The 19,400-nt window shown below is 35.9% G+C and overlaps 1 protein-coding gene across 1 annotated transcript in view; it reads right to left on the bottom strand.

Moving 5' to 3' along the window:
* Window positions 1-607: 607 nt before the first annotated feature.
* Window positions 608-19,400, bottom strand: part of FGF12 (fibroblast growth factor 12) — a 263,779-nt gene continuing 244,986 nt past the window's right edge. The window contains exon 5 of the mRNA XM_049628403.1: window positions 608-2,054. Coding sequence (XP_049484360.1) covers window positions 1,936-2,054 — 119 coding nt within the window. The 3' untranslated portion in view covers window positions 608-1,935. The remainder of the gene's footprint in view (window positions 2,055-19,400) is intronic.

The following is a 19,400-nucleotide window of genomic DNA, read 5'->3' as shown; positions in this document are numbered from 1 at the left end:
CTTTTCCTAGAAGAGCAACATTCTTTTTTTTTTAATTTAAATGTCTTTATTTGTTACTTTCAAAATATTTTGTTAAACAAATATCTTTTTGCAAAGGTGTGTTCAAAATCCTTGCCGAGGCGCCTAGATGCATAACTTTTATTCTTTACAACCAATAAGGCAAATTCCTCCATTTCATTTGCTGCTAACCTCCTGATAACATAAATTAAGTACTTGGTGAAGGACACAAACCACTATTAAAGAATAATGATTGTGTAGAGTGAGGGGAACTACATTGACTTTGAAAGAATACAGCAACCAATGGCAAGGTCATTTAAGTGAAGGCCTAGAGCTTCTGCAAAGTGTATATATTTTAGGGAATCATATTTGGAACAATACATGCTGGACAGTAGAGCTATAGGAGAAGTAACATGCTACGTCTTCTCATTGATAATATCCATAATTCTGCATACAGTTTTAACATTCTGTTTTGTTTGAATTTGGATGCTACACCATCCTGATTTGTAGGACTATGTAGACCTATTTTTTTTCCAAGGCGATCATATAATGTTCATTTCTTCCCTAATATTTTTCTAATACTTTAGTATTGCCTGGTCCTTACACTGAGTTCTTTTTTTTTTTTTCTTTTCGAGTGCCTTAAGCTCACACAACCCTGTGTGTTGGAACCATAACTGTTAATTCCATATTGTTTCTCTATGCCCCTTGAAAACTCAGTGTATCAAGTTCCTTTCTGTGTTCTAGGAGACAGATTTATTGTCAACTAGACTTATTAACAAGGATATACAGCAACAAGCAAACCACTGGCTTCATAAGATATTAGGTTAGGAATTTCACAGCCATGCCTCCCAATTTCTTGGTGAAGTTTGGAAAATATTACATACATAAAACTCTAGTAAGTTTCAAAGGCAACTACAATTTGCTTTGACCAATTTCCTAAAACTTATTTCCTCATGCAAAACTCCTTTTCTTTCTTTCCTGCTGCAAGAGATGGTACAAAACTCTCTAATACAGCTAGACATGCACCTCTACTCTCAAATGTGTGTACAATGTAAAAAATCAGACCAAATGATAAGAGCATATAACTTATTCATCACTGCCCAGGCATGGCAATGACACAGAATTCCCAAAAGTTATTTCAGCCTTAGAACACATTTTATTTTTCTAAATGACTAAAAAAAAAAAAAAATGAGATCCTAGACTAATCCCTTTGATAAAAATATGATAATCTCCTAGGTGAATCTGAAATTCTTTTTTATGAAGGAATGATATCAGCTAACACCATTAAGTTCAACAGAAGTCTATCCTTTGCATGAAACAATCTTAAGTAACAACTTCAAGAATAAAATTTTAAACTTTTAAATGATTCCTGGCTTATACCATACAGGTGTTAGAAGAATCTATAATTTGTACATGTTCAATATCATGGTAAAAAAAAAAATCCTGGAAACAGTATGTAATTATGTGTCAATTTCAGATGCCCAAAGAAAATTCAAATTCAAAACACAGCACACATCACAGCATTATCCAAAGTTTAAGTTATTTAGGGTATTACATTGATTTCTAAGTTAAAATCTCCAAAACCCTTTTCTTTAAGATAATAACTTTATTTCACATTTATTATAGCTATGTCTTCATTATAATTGGCCTTTTATTAATAACAACACAATGTTGTGGCGTCTTGATTTATTTTTTCCCTTGATTTTATGTGTGCTAATATTTTGTGCATGTGCATTTTCTACCAAACTGCAACAGGCAAGCTTTGGTTCAATTTCTTTGTCCTACACAAAGGAAGATTTTGAGTGCAGAATCTTAGTCACTAGGTCCTGGGTTGCCATTTTATTTTCCTCTCCTTGGGTGGATTTATTGGAAGGAAATGGGTAAAGGGGAGGGGATAAAGGGAAGGGATGAGAGAGGGACAAAGGGAAGAGTTCTCAGCTATGTTGAATCTTGATTCACGACTTTGCCTCCATTCATGGTTGGTGTTCCAGAACTTTTCCTCGAACGCCCTTGTTTTTCTCCAATTTCATGTAGCGATGGCTCTCTGTACATACACACTGAAAAGCAAAATTACATCAATTACTTATTACAATAGTGGCATCAATTTGGCTTCCATAAACATCTCAAATTTAATTTCACAATATTCTTCACTCTCACCATGAGCTCTTCTCTCCTGTGTAAAAACTAGTTTTAACTGGATAACATATTTAGTGGATATAAATGACCCTCTACTAGTTTTATCGGTCATAACCTTTTAAGTCTTCTTGAACTGTGGACATAGAGTGGTTTCTGTTCTCTTACAGATAAGGCTTGAGTCTTACCTGTCTGCTAACCTATATAACAGGATTTTCATCTAGCGTTAGAGGAGACATTGCGAGCATAACATTAAAAGGATAGAAATAGATATTTTCTTAGTCCTTAGTCTGCAATCTAGTTTGCACAGGAAAAAAAAATCCTTATATACATGCTCCTAATCTTTACCTTACTACAAGAAATATGACATTGTTATATCAAATTGAAATATTTTGCACCAAATTTCAGGGCACCCTACATAAGAGGTGATAATAGGAGGGAAGGCAGAGAAATAAATCAACAACGCCATTTTCCCAATTGCTTCGAGTTTGAATATGCAACTGTGAAATTTTAGTTCACATCTACATAAGACAGTTTCTCTCTCCTCTATTGTTTTGTCTGGCTCCAAAGGTTAGTCATCTGTGAATTATCATGGCTGTTGCTAGATTATTGCATAAAAAGAATATTTTTTTCAATGCATAAGAATTCAGTTCTTATTCTTGTAAGACAGGATCTATCAGCATAAGGAATACATTAAAACATTCATTATATTGTTGTGAAATAGACATATGTGACTATATACAAGCACATGAAGTATTTCATTCAAATATCAGGAATTATTTTTATCCTTGATTTAGGAACAAAGAGTTAAGTCCCTCCATCCATTAAACCATCGCTGCAGTGCTTTGGTAATCTGAATATTATTACCAATCAAATAGCTTCCTCCCTTGGGTTTTGCCATGATGCAGGAGAGCTGAGCATGGTTATGACTGACTGGATGTCATGCAGTGATTAAGGGCACAAATTTGAAAGGGAAGCAAAAATATAAAAACAAGGAGGGGGACGAAACATAAGAGACTCTTAAATATGGAGAACAAACAGACGGTTACTAGAGGGGTTGTGGGAGAGGGGATGGGCTAAACAGGTAAGGGGCATCAAGGAATCTACCCCTGAAATCATTGTTGCACTATATGCTAACTAACTTGGATGTAAATTAAAAAAATAAAATTAAATAAAATTAAAAAAAAAAAGAGCACCAATTTGGGAGCCACACTACCTGGGTCCATGTCCCTACTCAGTCACTTGCCAGCTCTGTTAACTTGGACACATTTTCATCACTGAAAAACTGAATTTTTATGAGGATTAAATGTCGGGAATATAGGAAGTGTCCAAAGATGTTTAAGAGAATGAAGGAGCTGATCTCTTCATGAAAATATTGAATAACAGATTTCAGAGAACACAGTGATAATTTTTTTTTTTTGCTAAAGGTATTCTAAATTCAAAACTAGATTAAGAGAGTTAAGACATAAGAAATGGTCTCATTACACTAGTTCAGTGAAGAGGAGACGGGTTTTTTCACAACATCTCAGTGGTAGAGCTCCTTAAACAGTAACGTGCTTTTGAAACATTCAAGGATATTGTTAAAATAGAGATTTTGATACATGTTTTTGTGGACTTGAGATTCTACATGTTTTAAAATTTATTTTGAGAGAAAGAGAGCGCACAAGCAGGGGAGGGGCAGAGAGAGAATCCCAAGCAGGCTCCATGCTTTTAGCACGGAGCCTCATGCGGGGCACAAACCAGAGAACCATGAGGTATGACCCAAGCCGTAACCAAGAGTCAGACGCTTAACTGACTGAGCCACCCAGGTGCCCCTCTACATTTTTAATAAGCTCCCAGATGATGCTGATCTTGGCAAACTGAACCTCACTTCAGGTAGTACAAAAGGGATATATAAACTATTTTTGCTAAATATATCATGCAAAATTATTACATATATATATTTTTTACATACATATTTTAAATGAGATTTTAAAGTATTTCAATTATTGTACTAAATGGCTTCTCCAACATCCCAAAAGACCTCTGGCTTACGTAGCAAAGTTGCACAGAGTAAATGAATTCAGAAATAATTCTGTAATTTTCAGATGATGCCATTAGATAATTTAAGTTTCTACTTTCTTTTCCAAAAGACAGAAGATCCATGTGGAAGATCCTATTGAAATCTTGTAATTCCTCAAGTCTAATGTCTCTTACCTATATTTCTGTTACAGAGAAAGTGTTAAAATCTCCAAAATTAAAGCATACATTTATATATGCAAATATAGATATTTGCACAGGGAAGTAAGTGCACAGGGAACTCAGAAGTAATGAAGTGATTCCATCAGAAAGCTATTCATATGATGCCATAAACACAGCTTTTCCTACTTTGCCAGTGAGTCAACTATAAAAGCCAATACATCCCCAGGACTGACTACAAGCTGCTAAATCAGAGTCTCAAAGAATGACAAAAATTATCTTTTAAAAAATATACATAATCAATATATTTTGACCTGCAAATTTCTTTATTTCTTTAAAAAAATTTTTAATGTTTATTTATTTTTGAGAGAGAGAGAGACAGAGTGTGAGAGGGGGAGGGGTAGAGAAAGAGGGAGATACAGAATCTGAAGCAGTCTCCAGGCTCTGAGCTGTCAGCACAGCCAGACACGGGGCTCAAACCCACAAACCGTGAGATCATGACCTGAGCCCATGTCAGACACTTAACCAACTGAGCCGCCCAGGCGTCTCTGACCTGCAAATTTCTTAAACTCCCAACTTAGAGGTACATGAAGGATGTTACTTCTGATTTAAAAAAGAATACATTTTTAAAAATAATTTTATAGCTAAATTTCTTATTTTACTACTTAGTTTTTAGTTTCCTTATGTTCTTATGTTCTAGATTCTTCCCAGGGCACTTGTTTTTACTTTTTATCTTTTCTTTTGCTTTTTCTTTTGCTTTCTTTTTCTTTTTCTTTTCTTTTTTTGCTATTTCTCACTAATACATAAAATACTTCAGTTATGACAATGTGAAATGTTGCCATTACAATTACCACTGTAGACAACTTTCCCAATAACTAAATCCTGCTGGCCATCCTGGTATCAAGTCCTTAAAGAGGTTTTTTAAAATTGGCATCTGAAAATTTTCAGTGTTTCAAAAAGAACAAAACTCATTAGTACCATAGCAGAGCATGTAAGTTGCTCTTCTTCCAGGCCTACTCACTAACTTTCCAGTATTTTCATCAAATGGAAAAATAAAATTCTGGGTTTTGAAAAAACTAGTCCATATATCTTAGTTGGAAAATGAAGAGTAAATAGTGGGTTTCTCAGTTTGCTGAAAATCCCCCTTCAGTAAGTCAAATAAATATTTGAATTTCTGTATTTCTGTTTAAAGAAAGAATTGTTTCTTTAAAGAAAACAAACTTGAGTCAATCAAGGAATTACATGCAAGTATAAACAAAGAGAGCAAAAACTTTGTCAAACAAGATTAGTTTCTTGGGCTTTCATTTTCATTATTATTGATAGACTCTGGGATGTCTGTAATACTGTCTAACTCAAGAAGCTGACAAATCAAGGGGTACAAATCTCAATCAAATTTTGAATGAAAATGTAGTTAAAAGAACACGATCCAATTAGAAAGCAAAGAAAGGACAAAACATTTCTCCCCAGTAATATAGCTCCCTTGGGTAGTTGTATCAACACTCCATAACTGTACTATTCTAAATGGCACACAATTAAAAGATGACACAGAGTACAAGAAGAGAACAGAAGGTATAACTGTTCTATAAAGTGCATTAGATGTGCAAAATGTAAAACCCATCACATTGATGTACAACGTAACCACAATGATAATCTCGTAAATAAACTTTTAATCCCTTAAATGAATCTATTATTCAAGATTTCTCAAAGACATTTTAAATTGACTAACTCATTTGATAATCATATTAACCTTATGAATAAAGTGAGAAATTCTTATCCACATTTTTAAATATAAAGGAAACTAAGCAACTTTCCTAAAGTCAGATGGTGGGTAGCAGCAAAGCCAGGATGAGAATGTAAGGCTTCAAAATCCTAATCAAGAGTTCTTAACAAAACCAGGAGAGCAATTCATCAAAAAATGCAACAGAAGATTATCTTATATCAGACAACGTTTAAATTATATTCATATATTAATTGAGATCCAAGTTGGCCTTACCTCTACTAAATATTCTTAATGTCATCCAAAAAAGGTTAATGAAAACAAATGCCACTATAGGATGAATCCTATGTAATAGGATGGCTATTATCAAAAATGAAGACAAAAACAAAATAACCAGTGTTGGTGAGTATGTGAAGAAACTGAAAACACTGTACATTTCTGGTAGAGATGTAAAATGTACAGCCACTATGGAAAATGATATGATGATTCCTCAAAAAATTAAACATAGAGTTATCATATGATCCAGAAATCCCACCTCTCAATATACCCAAAATAAATGAAAACAGGGATGTGAACAGGTATTTGCACACTGAGTTCAGAGTAGTATTATTTACAATAGTCAAAAGGCAGGAGTAACCAAAATATCTATCAATGGATGAATGATAAACAAAATGTAGTACATACATACCATACAATATTGTTTAACCTTAAAAAGGAAGGAAATTCTGACACAAGAGTGGATGAATCTTGAGGACATTATGCTAAGTGAAGTAAACTAGACACAAAAGAACAAATATTTTATGATTCCATTAACATAGGATATCTAAAGTAGTCATAGAGACAGGAAGGAGAATAGTGGTTTCCTGGAGCTGGGGGAAGGGAGAATGGTAACGTGTACAAGTACAATGTGAATTACTTAATGGCTCTGAAATGTACACTTACTTTGGCTAAAATGGTAAATTTTATGTTGTGTCTATTTAACACAATTAATAATTACACACACTTAAAAAAATCACACACACACACACACACACACACACAAATAACGAGTGTAAGCTATACACAAAGAGATGACTATTAAAGCCAGAAATGTTCTATTTGCATAGGAAGAGTCAACAATTCCCTAATAGTCAAAAGTATTAGTCTTAGAAGCACAGCAAGACAGAGAGAATTGAGATATAACTGAGGGGTTATAGAGTTGGTAAGAGGAAAATCTGATGAGAATACCCTAGAACTGCACTGCCTAATATACTATCCATTTGGTATATGTGGTCACTCAGCATTAAATGTGGTTATTCCCAATTCAGATGTGCTGCAAGTATAAAACAAACACCGAATTTAAAGACCACACAAAAAGAATAACTATCTCAGTAGTAATGTCTTAAAGTGATTACATACTGAGTACATGATATCTTGGATATTTTGGGTTGAATATACTATTAAAATTTACATCACATGCTTGTTTTTATTTTTCAAATGTGAATACCAGATAATTTAAATTACCCATGTAGTTCATATGATATTTCTGTTAGACATTTCTATCTTAGAAGAGTTTGTTGTTCTCTACAGGTGTCCTGACTGGAGCTAACGCTCTAAATTACTGATCAACAGGAGGACAGTGGAGAATATTTTCTGACCCGACTGGACCCGAGATTCATATGTAGACTTGGTAGAGGCAGAGTATCTTGGATGCCTTTGGTAGGATGAACTTGGCTTAACTAATGTTGTATCACTTTCATTCAATATGGATTTTTCATTTTCTTTTCCCTCCTCCAATTCCAGTTACTCTTTTGTGAACAAATATCTAAAGATGCATTTGTTCAAGCATTGATTTGCTCATTTATTCTATAAACGGGTGCACATTTAATTTGTGCTGGGAGCTCTGCTAAATTCCTTGGCAACTGCAAGAAATGACCTCTTGATTCCTGCCCTCATGGAGCTCAGGGTGAAGAAGGAGAGCACAGACATGCACACAAATCACAGGCTGTTCAGAGCCAGGGTAGAGAGTTGAATGGAAATTAGGACATCACAATAGCTATCTGATGTTGATTTAGCCTTGATGCAGAGGAGGTAGAGATATGGCCAGGTTACTGAAGAAGAGTGAGGAAATGAAGTGCAGGTAATGTAAGAAAAAGTGACTGGTTGAAGAATGGGATAAGATAGAGAAGTAGGAGGGTTAAACCTGGCAGGGTTAACTTGTGTCAGAATTATGGAATTCCACGCTAGATTTAAACCACTATCCTGATATCTGTCAGCTTCAATTTGATAGTGAATGAAGAGTTAAAAAATATGTCCATCAAATACAGGAGTTTATAGGGAAAAATCTATTTATTCAATCTCATTATCTGGAAAAATGTCTAACTATGTTTATATGGCCTGAATACAGCCAGTCAGATTAGTCAGAAAGAATCAATCAAACTGAATCTTACTGCACAGATTCTATAAGAAATGGTTGGCAGCATCTGAAACTTTCATGAGTTCTGCTATCTTGCAAACACAATTGTTAAGTTCTTAGAAATAAACCTAGCTGAGGCACCATTACATGTGAGACCTGCTGCTTATCTAACATGCACAATATCTGATATACTCCAAGTACCATAATTTTGACTGCAATTGAAAGGTGGGGTTCACTTGGTCAAGCTAACATGTTAAGAAGGGTTATCCTTTTGTTTTGTGGGGAATTTAATGTAGCACTTAAGAAGACTAACCAAACAAAAAATAACAAATCAAGAGTTACTAACCCCATATATGAGCATCACATATACTTTACAATAAAAAAATAATTTTATATAGCTACTAGTACTAGAATTTGGAGTTCTGGTATTGATTTCCAAACATATACTCCTAAGAAATTGTGGAGAATCTTTATCTTTTTTATTAAAAAATGTGTTTTAGGTTTTTTGGGGGGTTTTTGGGGGGGGGGGGAGGGGAGGGGCCAAGAGAGAGGGAGAGAGAGAATCCCAAGCAGACTCCACGCTGTCAGCACAGAGCCTGACATGGAGCTTGAACTCATGAACCATGAGATCATGACCTGAGCTGAAACCAAGAGTTGGATGCTCAACTGAGCCATCCAGGTGCCTCTATTATGGGAAATATTTAAGAAGCATGTCTAGGAAACCACCTAGGTTCTGATTTTCAAATAGTTCTTTCTGCAGCTGCAGAATTGTCTTCCTAAATAATCCCTGCAATTATGTAAGATTAAGTTTTTCTCTTCCTGATAATCAGGTCATTATTAGTAATTGAAATGACCTCTGATCTCTTAATTTGCATTATTTCAAAGTACAATGATATTTACGGGGGAGTGCTTTTCCATCACTTTCTATTACAATAAGCTATTATTTCATTAGAAATAGATTTATCTTGCTTTAGGAAGCTCTACAATGTTTTAAAAACCTCTTTGTTCTTGAATAGATTCTTCTGGTGCCCTCTGTTGTATGCATTTGGCCCACTTCAGCTACTCTTGGTGAGGAATAATTTCCAGCCTGGGAATAAAGTGAAACAAACAAACAAAAAATCCAACTCCCTGTATTTCTTGTTTTCCCAGCTCCCCAATCACAGTTCTCAGAAACTCAGATTCAGTGCCAATGCCCATTTAACCATTGGACACAAGTTCTCTGATTTAGGCAAGTTGAGATGTTATTATCTATCCATGTGTCATCCAAGACTCTGTGGACTACACTTGTGATACAGAGTTTATTTTCAGTGGGTATGATTTAATGGCTACCATTTGGCATGGAACTGATTTCCAACTGTGTTTCCTTCTGATTTCACTTTATACTATTTTTTCAACAGAGTCTCAATATCCAGCTATCAAGAATGTTCAGTGCCTGATGATACAATGCCTGATTAACAACACTGCTTCTGTTTCACCTGGCACTTCTGGTTGGTTCTTGATCGCATTCCATGCCCTCTTTCTTCTTTAAAGCAGGATAAAAAAGAATACTTGCTCTTTTTTTATCCCACAGGATGTTTTTGAGATACATATCATTATTCCTCTAACACATGTGGTATCATAATAGTTTTGGATAAATGGTAAAAGGAGATAATGTTCTGAAAAGGGAAGCATATCTATTTCATTCTGTAACACTCTTTCTTCATTTCAGTTTTCTTTCTCTTTTCCCTCCATTTTGATATATGTTTCGATTTTTTTCTTTTCTTCTCCTCCCCACCACCCTTCTCCCTTCTCTTCTCCTTCTTTTGGGTGTCTCCTTTTATTCATGTTTTGACTTTTCTTGATCCACAGTACACTGAAGCAGAAGGATTCACTGTAGCTTTCAAAGTAAAAATGAGGTAGAGGGATTTGGTGAGAGAATATTCTTCCTCATGTGCAGACACGAGAACACACAAAGTTTCTAATAGCAGAGCCCATATCATGCATTACTTTAAGACACAGAAATCACTAGAAATTCCCAGTTCAATTTATTAATGTGAAAAGATCACACCTGTATGATGTCACGTTGTGACTTGGCCTGGTGAAGTCTGTCATTTTGACAGCCACCTGAGATGCACTGGCTATATTCCTCTAGAAAGCCATGCAGTCCTGCTATCATAAATAAGATGCTACACTTGGTCATAACAAGACCATAAGCTACCAACTTTAGAATACTACATAGTATTTGTTTTATTAATTTCTTTTTTGCTTTACTTTTAAATGCAAGATTATACTGTTAGAAAGGAGAGAGATCTAATATATATCACTGAGCATTGAAATCTTGTAAAAAATAAAACACATCTCCTCTTTATAAGATTAGGTACAGGATTTCCAGGACATGGTTTCCAATTACTATTCTTCTATTATATTCTTTTCATGGGTACCTTTGTTGCAAATGCAGTTATCAGAAATATGCAAGCGTTCTTTGCCACTTTACTAGCTCAGATTCCCTGTTTGTAATTTTTAACATTCAAGAGTCACATTTATATCAGTTACAAACTTTTCTTGGGAAACAAACCAAAATAATTCCTTTCTTTTTTTTTTTTTTAAATATTTTTCAACGTTTTTTATTTATTTTTGGGACAGAGAGAGACAGAGCATGAACGGGGGAGGGGCAGAGAGAGAGGGAGACACAGAATCGGAAACAAGCTCCAGGCTCCGAGCCATCAGCCCAGAGCCTGACGCGGGGCTCGAACTCACAGACCGCGAGATCGTGACCTGGCTGAAGTCGGACGCTTAACCGACTGCGCCACCCAGGCGCCCCAATTCCTTTCTTAAAAGTATGAAAAAAGTGGAATCTCAAAAGTGGCCGTTATTTATAAATCAGACAACTGTAATAAACCAGATGCAGTTACCATCCAGTGGGTCCTCTCCTCCTAAGCAGTGTCCTCACAACCATAGCTAATATTAATTGAGTACTTAATATTATATCTTAATATAATATTAAGGATATACTTAATATTATATCTTAATATAATATTAAGATATACTTAATATTATATCTTAATATAATATTAAGATATACCTTAATATTATATCTTAATATTATAAGTATAATATTAAGTATAAGATATACTTAATATACATCTGCACCTTATATACACTATGATTATTTTTAAACACCCAAAAGAGAGATACTTTCATTGGTTAGCTTTGCAACTGAGGAAACTAGAGAACAGAAAGGGTAGTTTGCTGGAAGTATTGCAGGACACTATAGGGCAGAATCAGCATTAAAACTCGTGTGTGATTAGCTCTAGGGTTCCTGCTTTAAGCTTACAGTCAGATAGTTTAATATGTCTGAGAAAAAACAAACACATAAATCTTTCTTGACTGGTCTCAAGTCAAGATCTTGATCCCAGTCCTCATGGGGGTGCTCAGCACTTCCTGGAACCCTACCGCATTTCTCTTGCCAATTTCCTCTCCCATTCTTCCCACGTGATATTACATGCCTTCACTTAACTCCTCAAACTCTCCTCAGACTCAGGCAATAGGCCTGTCTTCTTTCTTTTCTTGACTTTCTCTCTCCTTCCTCTCCCTCTCTCTCCTTCACGTTTCCCTTCCTTCCTCCTTTTTTATCAGTAAACCACCTTGTTTTGCATTTCACGTAGAAAGAAGAGGAAGTGTTTGTATTTCCACCATGAAAACGACCCACCTGCATATATCCGCTCACACGTGTTCTGGCTCCCTGCTTGTTACAGAGCTTGAACCCTCTCTGCACCTGTCTAAAGTTGGCCCTCCACTTGCCACTTCCATGCTGGAGCCCACTCCCTTTGGTCAGTATAATTCAGTGACCATCTCTCCTCTAATGCCCAAAGTCACTTCTCCCCACATGTTCCCATCAATCTATAAATATGGTGTAATAGCTCTAAGCAAACAAGCCAATAAACCCCACTGTAACTCGCATATTTCTCTTCAGCTACTGCTTCCTATTTCTCTGCTCCTTTTTTACAGCAGAGCTCCTCCAAAGTGTGACTTAATATTACTTTCTTCTTTTCTTTACCTCCTGTGATAACTTGAATCCACTCTAATTAGGCTTATTCTCCTACACCACTGAAATCACTTGCCAAGTCACTGTTGCCTGTATGTTATATACCCATTGGTCAAGCCTCCAGCAGCTTATGGGATCCTCTGGCAGTCTTTGATAGATAACAGCTGTGGTCATAGTTTTGCCTCTTTCTAACTATACGAACCTGGGTGAGCTAGTTAACCTCTTTTAAACTCAGTTTCCTCATGTTTAAAATTGGGATGATAATCTTAACCTTCATACTCTCAAAGTGTTAGTGACTATCAATTGATACTCAATTGATCAATACACGATCGATCATTTGTGCTGAAAATAACAACGAGCCACACAAATGGCATATAAGGCAGTACAGCTGCTACTAATTATTACTTATATTACTGCTGGATTCCTGACAATTATTTAGAAAGTGAGAGTTGTTGTAATTATGGAGAGAACTAGGTGGAAATCTTTGAGGGTCAGTATGGTTCTATAAGGGAGATTGGAAAACCTGTGTGGAAGGCAATTGTAGTTGCTGACAAATTATTTCCAAATGGAAGCAATACAACTCCAGTTTCTGATAAAGTTCACAAATGACACTCTATAAAGAACCCCCATCCTACATCAGTTTCTATCAAAGAAGGATGAAATATGACTAATCTTCTTATTACTACCAATTTAATTGAATTTTCCTTGGCCCTCTGTAATTTCTAAGAAGTGGAAAGGTTAGATTGCTCTGTCAGTTAATGTAACATTAAAGATATTTAATTGTCTTAATAGCAGATCATGGAAGGGTGTGAGCAATTAACATGAAGCAATTTCACACCTTAATTAATGTCACATGGGATCCCTTTGGAACTGGAGAAGAATTCTAAGCGCTGGTTCAGAAACAATGTATTGCCAAAGGAACTCACCCAGCACACTGTAAATATTTATTATAAAGACTTAAGAGACATTGTGAACACAAAGATCTATATCTTCATGTGTAAAGAGATCAGAAGCAACATTTGTGTGCAGGAGAGACAGAGATATGGAAGAAGAATGTGTCAGGGAGAGGCAGGAGGGTTTTATTAAAGACTAAATTCAAAGCCAGGAAAATGCTGCTTTGAAGGAGTTATACTGGTTTGGGGGAAGAAGGTGTCACAGGCTGGCAGGGATCCAAAACTCAAAAGGTGGAGGGAGAGAGAGAGGAGAGAGAAATTACAGCTATTGTCTTTGCTATAATTAAAACAATCAGGGGTATCAGCGGTACCCTTTCCTCCTCCATCTTTCTTTGTCTTTTAGTATGGTTGGGTCTAAAAGAGGATTTTGGAAAACACAACAGTTTTCTTTCCAGGCAATTGAAATAAAAATGTCAAAATCATTTTGCTATTAGTATTCTCCCAATTAGAGGTCTAAAGCATTAGGACCCCTGATTTGTTCAGTTCTTTGGTACCCCATTATAGAGTTCTTGAAGAGATTATTTTCCCTCCAAATTTCAACTTTCACTGTCTCTAATCCCTTTATGAATACCGCATCTCACAGCATTTATCCAGTACATAGCCCAATAACACTATGTCCAGTTTCTGAGAGAAAATGAAAAGGACACTTTGCATTGATCTGACCGATTTGGGATATCCAGCTTTCTTACAATGTCTAATCTTCATATTATTCCTATGAAACAGATGGCATTTATAATCAACTTCATCTTCAGAGATCACTGAGGTTTAAGAGGGCAAATCATTTTCTCAAAATTTCTTAGAAAATCATTGGCAAAATTTTGATCAGAAGAATTAGACATTTATTCTTGATTAATTGATTTCTACTAGGTTATTTTTTTCTCAGTGTTGACATAGTGCGATAACTGGTGTTACCTCTAACTTACTCTGTATACTAATTTAACTCAGCACTAAAATACAGCCATCTTAATAGCAGTAGGAAATGGCAAAATGTGACATGTTTGATATATTTAATTCCATGGTGTCAGAGTGACAGTTTGCTCTATGTTAGTCCAATATACTGATCACAATAATTTGAATAAATTTAAATAATTGCCTATGGACATCTCGATTTAATCCAAATAAGCCTCGAATCACCAAATTCAGTTTAGGACACTAAGTCTTGATTCTGGTTGCCATCATAATCACTTGGACAATAAAATCAGAACAACTCTGGAGACTTGGCCTGAGAATTTATAGCTTTTTGAACACTTCAGATGGTTCAGATACTCATGTTTGGGAAACACTGATCTACATTATACTCCTGGCACTTAAATCAGGTTCTATTAGCTTAAGTCAACAGTTATAACAGGAAAAATGGATAATTTTACCTGTGTGTGTGTATGTTAGTCTTGTCTCCCCACTTGAAAATACATTGGTGGAAATCAGCAAATGTTCCTTTATTTCCAGTTTAATATTTCTGAGCAATGATTCTCAGTTGATATTTACTAATTTTACTTTAGAAACATATTTCTCTCTCCAGAATTAAGTTCATGAAGCTTAAACCTTTGGAAATGTACACATTGTTTTCAGGAGGAAGGAACTAGATTCTGAATGCCAACCACCTGCAGGAGCTGAGTAATGAGCTTCTTGGAGGAGGGAGGAGAAAAGGAGGAGATTGTATCCTGTTCTTTGTCAATGAGTATTTGGCTGCTGTATCTAAAGCTAAAGGGGGAGGTTACCACCAAGACAATTTAAATCTGGGGGAGTTACTTATCTGTTGTGTGAACAATGCTCTGAAAGGGAAAAATTGGGAATCATGAAGCCTATGCTGTTGTCTTAAATTCCAGGGGAGGGGACCCACGTAAAGTAAAGGTTGACATGCAAGTGTACATATAATGGGTTTAAATATCAAGTCCATCCATCTGTCTGAACAGACACCCTTGCAACCCTTCATTAACACTGCCTGTGTTGTAAACGAAGGGTGGAGAGTGAGGCCATGATGGGAAAGGGGCTGGTGGGTAATTATTATCATGTAATCAGTGTGGGATTTAAAGATCCTGGGACTGGCAGAGTTTAATTTTGGGAATCATGACATTCAAAATGCTATCATCATCAGGACGTGGGGAAAAGACAGAGCTATTTGAAAAACAAAACAAACCTCCTCTGACTTTTCCTCTATCAGTGGCCAATTCCCTTCCTAAAAGGACATTTACAGTCCGTAGTACTGGACTCTGTTGGTAACCATACAGTGGTAGGTTTACAGGTTTACAAAAATTCCTTTAAAAACTAAAAATAACTAACAACCTTTCTGGTTAGCCATCAATATGGACAGCCTCTTATGAAGCCGTCATTTTCTTCCTTTTCTGAAAGTGTCTTCTAGTTATGTGCTTTATAACCGATGTATGGAAGAATTTACCGAAGACTTTCTTTACAATGAGTTACGGCTTAGAATGTTTTTCATCCTACTGCTTCCAAAAAACAAAAAACAAAAAATAAAACAAAATCACAAATCATCCATCATGGAAATAGCTCATAAAATTGTACTTTTTTCATTCAATAATTCAATAAAGGAAATGTGTTTAGAATCATTTTGTTTATAAGTCCTAAGCTAGGTTCCATGAAGGAACATGGGTTTACAATTAAGGTCTTATAAAGACTGCACAGAATGTCATTGTCAAAGAACTTTAGGAATCAGCTGCTCCAAATTTTTCTTTTGCAGAGTAGGAAATGGAGCCTGTTAAAATTAAGCAAAAAAAAAAAAAAATGTATTATCAATTCTTTCTTGCCTAGTTTTAGCATGGCATTCCCATAACTATCCTATCTGATTATCTACCGATACGAGTTTATCTCATCATATCATGTATACCTTTCTCCATTTTGCATGGTTTGGAGCTAGCTTACTGTTCAAGCTGTGCCATGGTATATAACATTTCTGCTTTGCTATCACTGACTTTTCTAAGTATTAGCATATCCATAGGCTTACTTCAGATTAAAGGGCAGTAGAGTACAGGGAATAGATGTATAGGTTTTGACAGTGGGCTTCCTAGACTGCAGTCTCAGTTCTGTATTTATCTAGCCCTGTGATTGGACAGGGCTCACTAACTTCGTTATTGAAATATTAGTTTCTTCATCTGTAAAATGAGGGTAATAACATAAAGCTGTTGTGAGGTTTAATGAATGTAACATATACAACCTGCCTAGCAAACGATAAATTGCACATAGATGCAGTAAGACTAGTAATCGTAGTAATAAAGTGGTGGCATGAACAGTTTGGGGATCCTAGTGAGGAGAAAGAAGTTCTCACTGCAGTTCTTGATGCCTAACAAAACCTCCGTTGTACATATCTTTGATAATAATGGTTATTACATAATTATATCATTTGATATTATAAAGCACAGCTGCATGAAGAATCATTGGGAAAGTGTTATTTTTGCATCGTAACAATGGTATCAAATTACAAACGAGGTATGGGTGGCACCTCTGTGGCTTGGTCAATTACGCATCCCACTCTTGATCTTGGCTCAGGTCATGATCTCAGTTTGTGAGTTCCAGCTCTGTGTCCAGCTCTGTGCTGACAGCTCAGAGCCTGCTTGGGATTCTGTCTCTCCTCCTCTCTGCCCCTCCCCCACTTGCTCTTTCTCTGTCTCACTCTCTCAAAATAAATAACTACAATTTAAAATAAAAACCAAACTAGGTATGGGAGAACTGATCAATTTCATGTGTCTGTCAACAATATTTAGAACATGAAGAGCTCCATGAATCTGAAAAGGCTTTTATTTCTAAGCAGCAAGTATATTCTCGATTAAAAAAGGAGAGAGGCGAATGGAATACATTTATTCAAAAGCATTTGCCAGGGTCTTATGCTATGCTGAGGTTCCATTTCAGACTTCAGACTGTAAGCAATTTCATCCATCTTCACAGAGATGTAGCGCTTGCTTGCTGGAGTCAGAATGCCTTGGCTTGGACTCTGCCTCTGTCACTTACAAGCCACTCAATATGGGACAAATTACTTAATGTTTCTGTGCTTCATTTTCCACATTTGTAAAATGGGGATGATATTAGAATCCACTTCATGGAAATGGAGTGAAAAATAAAAGAGGCAATAACTGAGAAATGTTTAGCACAATACCTGTACAAAGTAAGCATTTATAGAACAGTTAGCTAATCTGTTCAAAAAAGTGGACCTTGCTTTCTAAGACAAAAGGCAAAGACATTTGTAGGGAATTAAAAGGTCTTTGTGCTGAAAGAAATTACATTCTTGTTTCCATCTTTGGAAGTGATTCTCATTATCTTCCATATACTTCACATCTAGGTTTTCATTCCCACAATCAAAAGGGACCAAGAGCCTTGGAAGCAAATCCAAGTATTAGTGAATCTGATTTAAAACGGACTTTATTTTTTTTTTCTCAGAACAAAATGAAGATCATTCTAAAATATCCACAAATAAGAAAAATAAAAAGAAAACAACCAAAATCTCTCAATAAGAAAATTAGGAAATCAGGGTTATTCTCAAGTTAAGATGATGGCAGGCTGAAGCAGAGACTCTAACTGTCCCAATCCCCTTCTGGTATTCTCTCAAAATAACAGAATATTTATTTGGTATGTAGCCATCCAGAAGATATAGTATTCTTAGCTTGTCTGCACTTAAGTATGACAACCTGACTGAGCTGTGGTGTGTGGGAGGTAGGTATCACATGGCAGCTAATGGGGACCTTGCTGAAGAGAGCACTGGCACAGGGTAATGCCTCTGCCTTTTACATCCTTCTCCTTCCCTCTGATTAGAATGCATATGCTGGTTGGATCATGGGTATAAGAGTAGATCCAGGCCCATTGCACGGTCGTGTTGACGGTGCAGGGCATAACTGTGCAACATCCTAAGGAAGGTGGTGCTCAGAGCTGGACATAGCTGAGGTCCCTAACAATTGGGAAGCCACAGAACTGGCCCTGGACAGCAGGTTTCTTGATTTGGTTTATGACAATAAAACTCTGGATGATTAAACTGCTCTTACCATGCGTTTTGCATTGTACACAGCCAAATCTAATTCTAAGGTGAACAGGAATGTCTAGTTGTCTCTTCCTATATCTGTACTGAAATGAAGCAATACATATAGAATTTAGGCATCTCTGGGACTAGAAATGTGGTCATTGTATACATTACTCTTAGAAATGTGTACATCATCATACAGTCTTAAGAAGCTTGAGCAGCCAAAGTACAGATAGCAGTCATGATTAGTAGGGCATGTAATAGGTGTGGGTTTTTTTTTCTTCTTTGGGGGGTCAGTATGAAAAGCATTATCCATAAAAGGAATAAATAAAACACGTAGATTTTTTCCTTTGCTTTACAGTTTCCTGGTTTTTCTGAAAATTGTTAATGAGCATGTGCTCATGTGTTCCTATAACAAAAAAAAATCAATTTAAATGTACAAATAAAAATGATGTGACACGGGAAGGTGAGTAGGGGAACAGGCGAAATATATAAAGGGGATTAAGAGTACATTTATCCTAATGAGCTCTGAGAAATTAATAGAATTGTTGAATCATTATATTGTACACCTTAAATGAATACAACATGTATGATTATACTCCAATTAAAAAAAATGATACAAAACCTTTCATAGTTCACTCATGCTGAACCTGAAGTGTTTTTGTCTGCCTGATCTCTACCTCTCATCTAATGGTCTGAACCTGGCCAGCCTTGAAGTTCATTTAAGTAATCAGCTTTTCAGTATCTTTTTTTTTTTTTTTTGGTGGAAGTGACAGCTCTTTTTCCTAATCCCAATATCATTTCTGGCAACATGTAATACATCACTTTTTACATTACACTATTACAATTAGTAAACATATTCCATATCTCTAAGAATTAGAAGGTTATCTGGAGCATATAGTTCTTCTTTGTCTTTATACTTACCTATTCTTCTGTTCATTCCTGTGTTCACTGACTCAATTAACAACAGATTATTGGAGATCTCTCTATGATATGCAAGATATTGTACAAGAAACAAGGATATATGAGGGAAAAAAATA

This window comes from Panthera uncia, chromosome C2 (genome assembly GCF_023721935.1).
Source record: "Panthera uncia isolate 11264 chromosome C2, Puncia_PCG_1.0, whole genome shotgun sequence".
Taxonomy (NCBI): Eukaryota; Metazoa; Chordata; class Mammalia; order Carnivora; family Felidae; genus Panthera; species Panthera uncia.
This window is presented reverse-complemented; position numbering and strand designations above follow the sequence as displayed.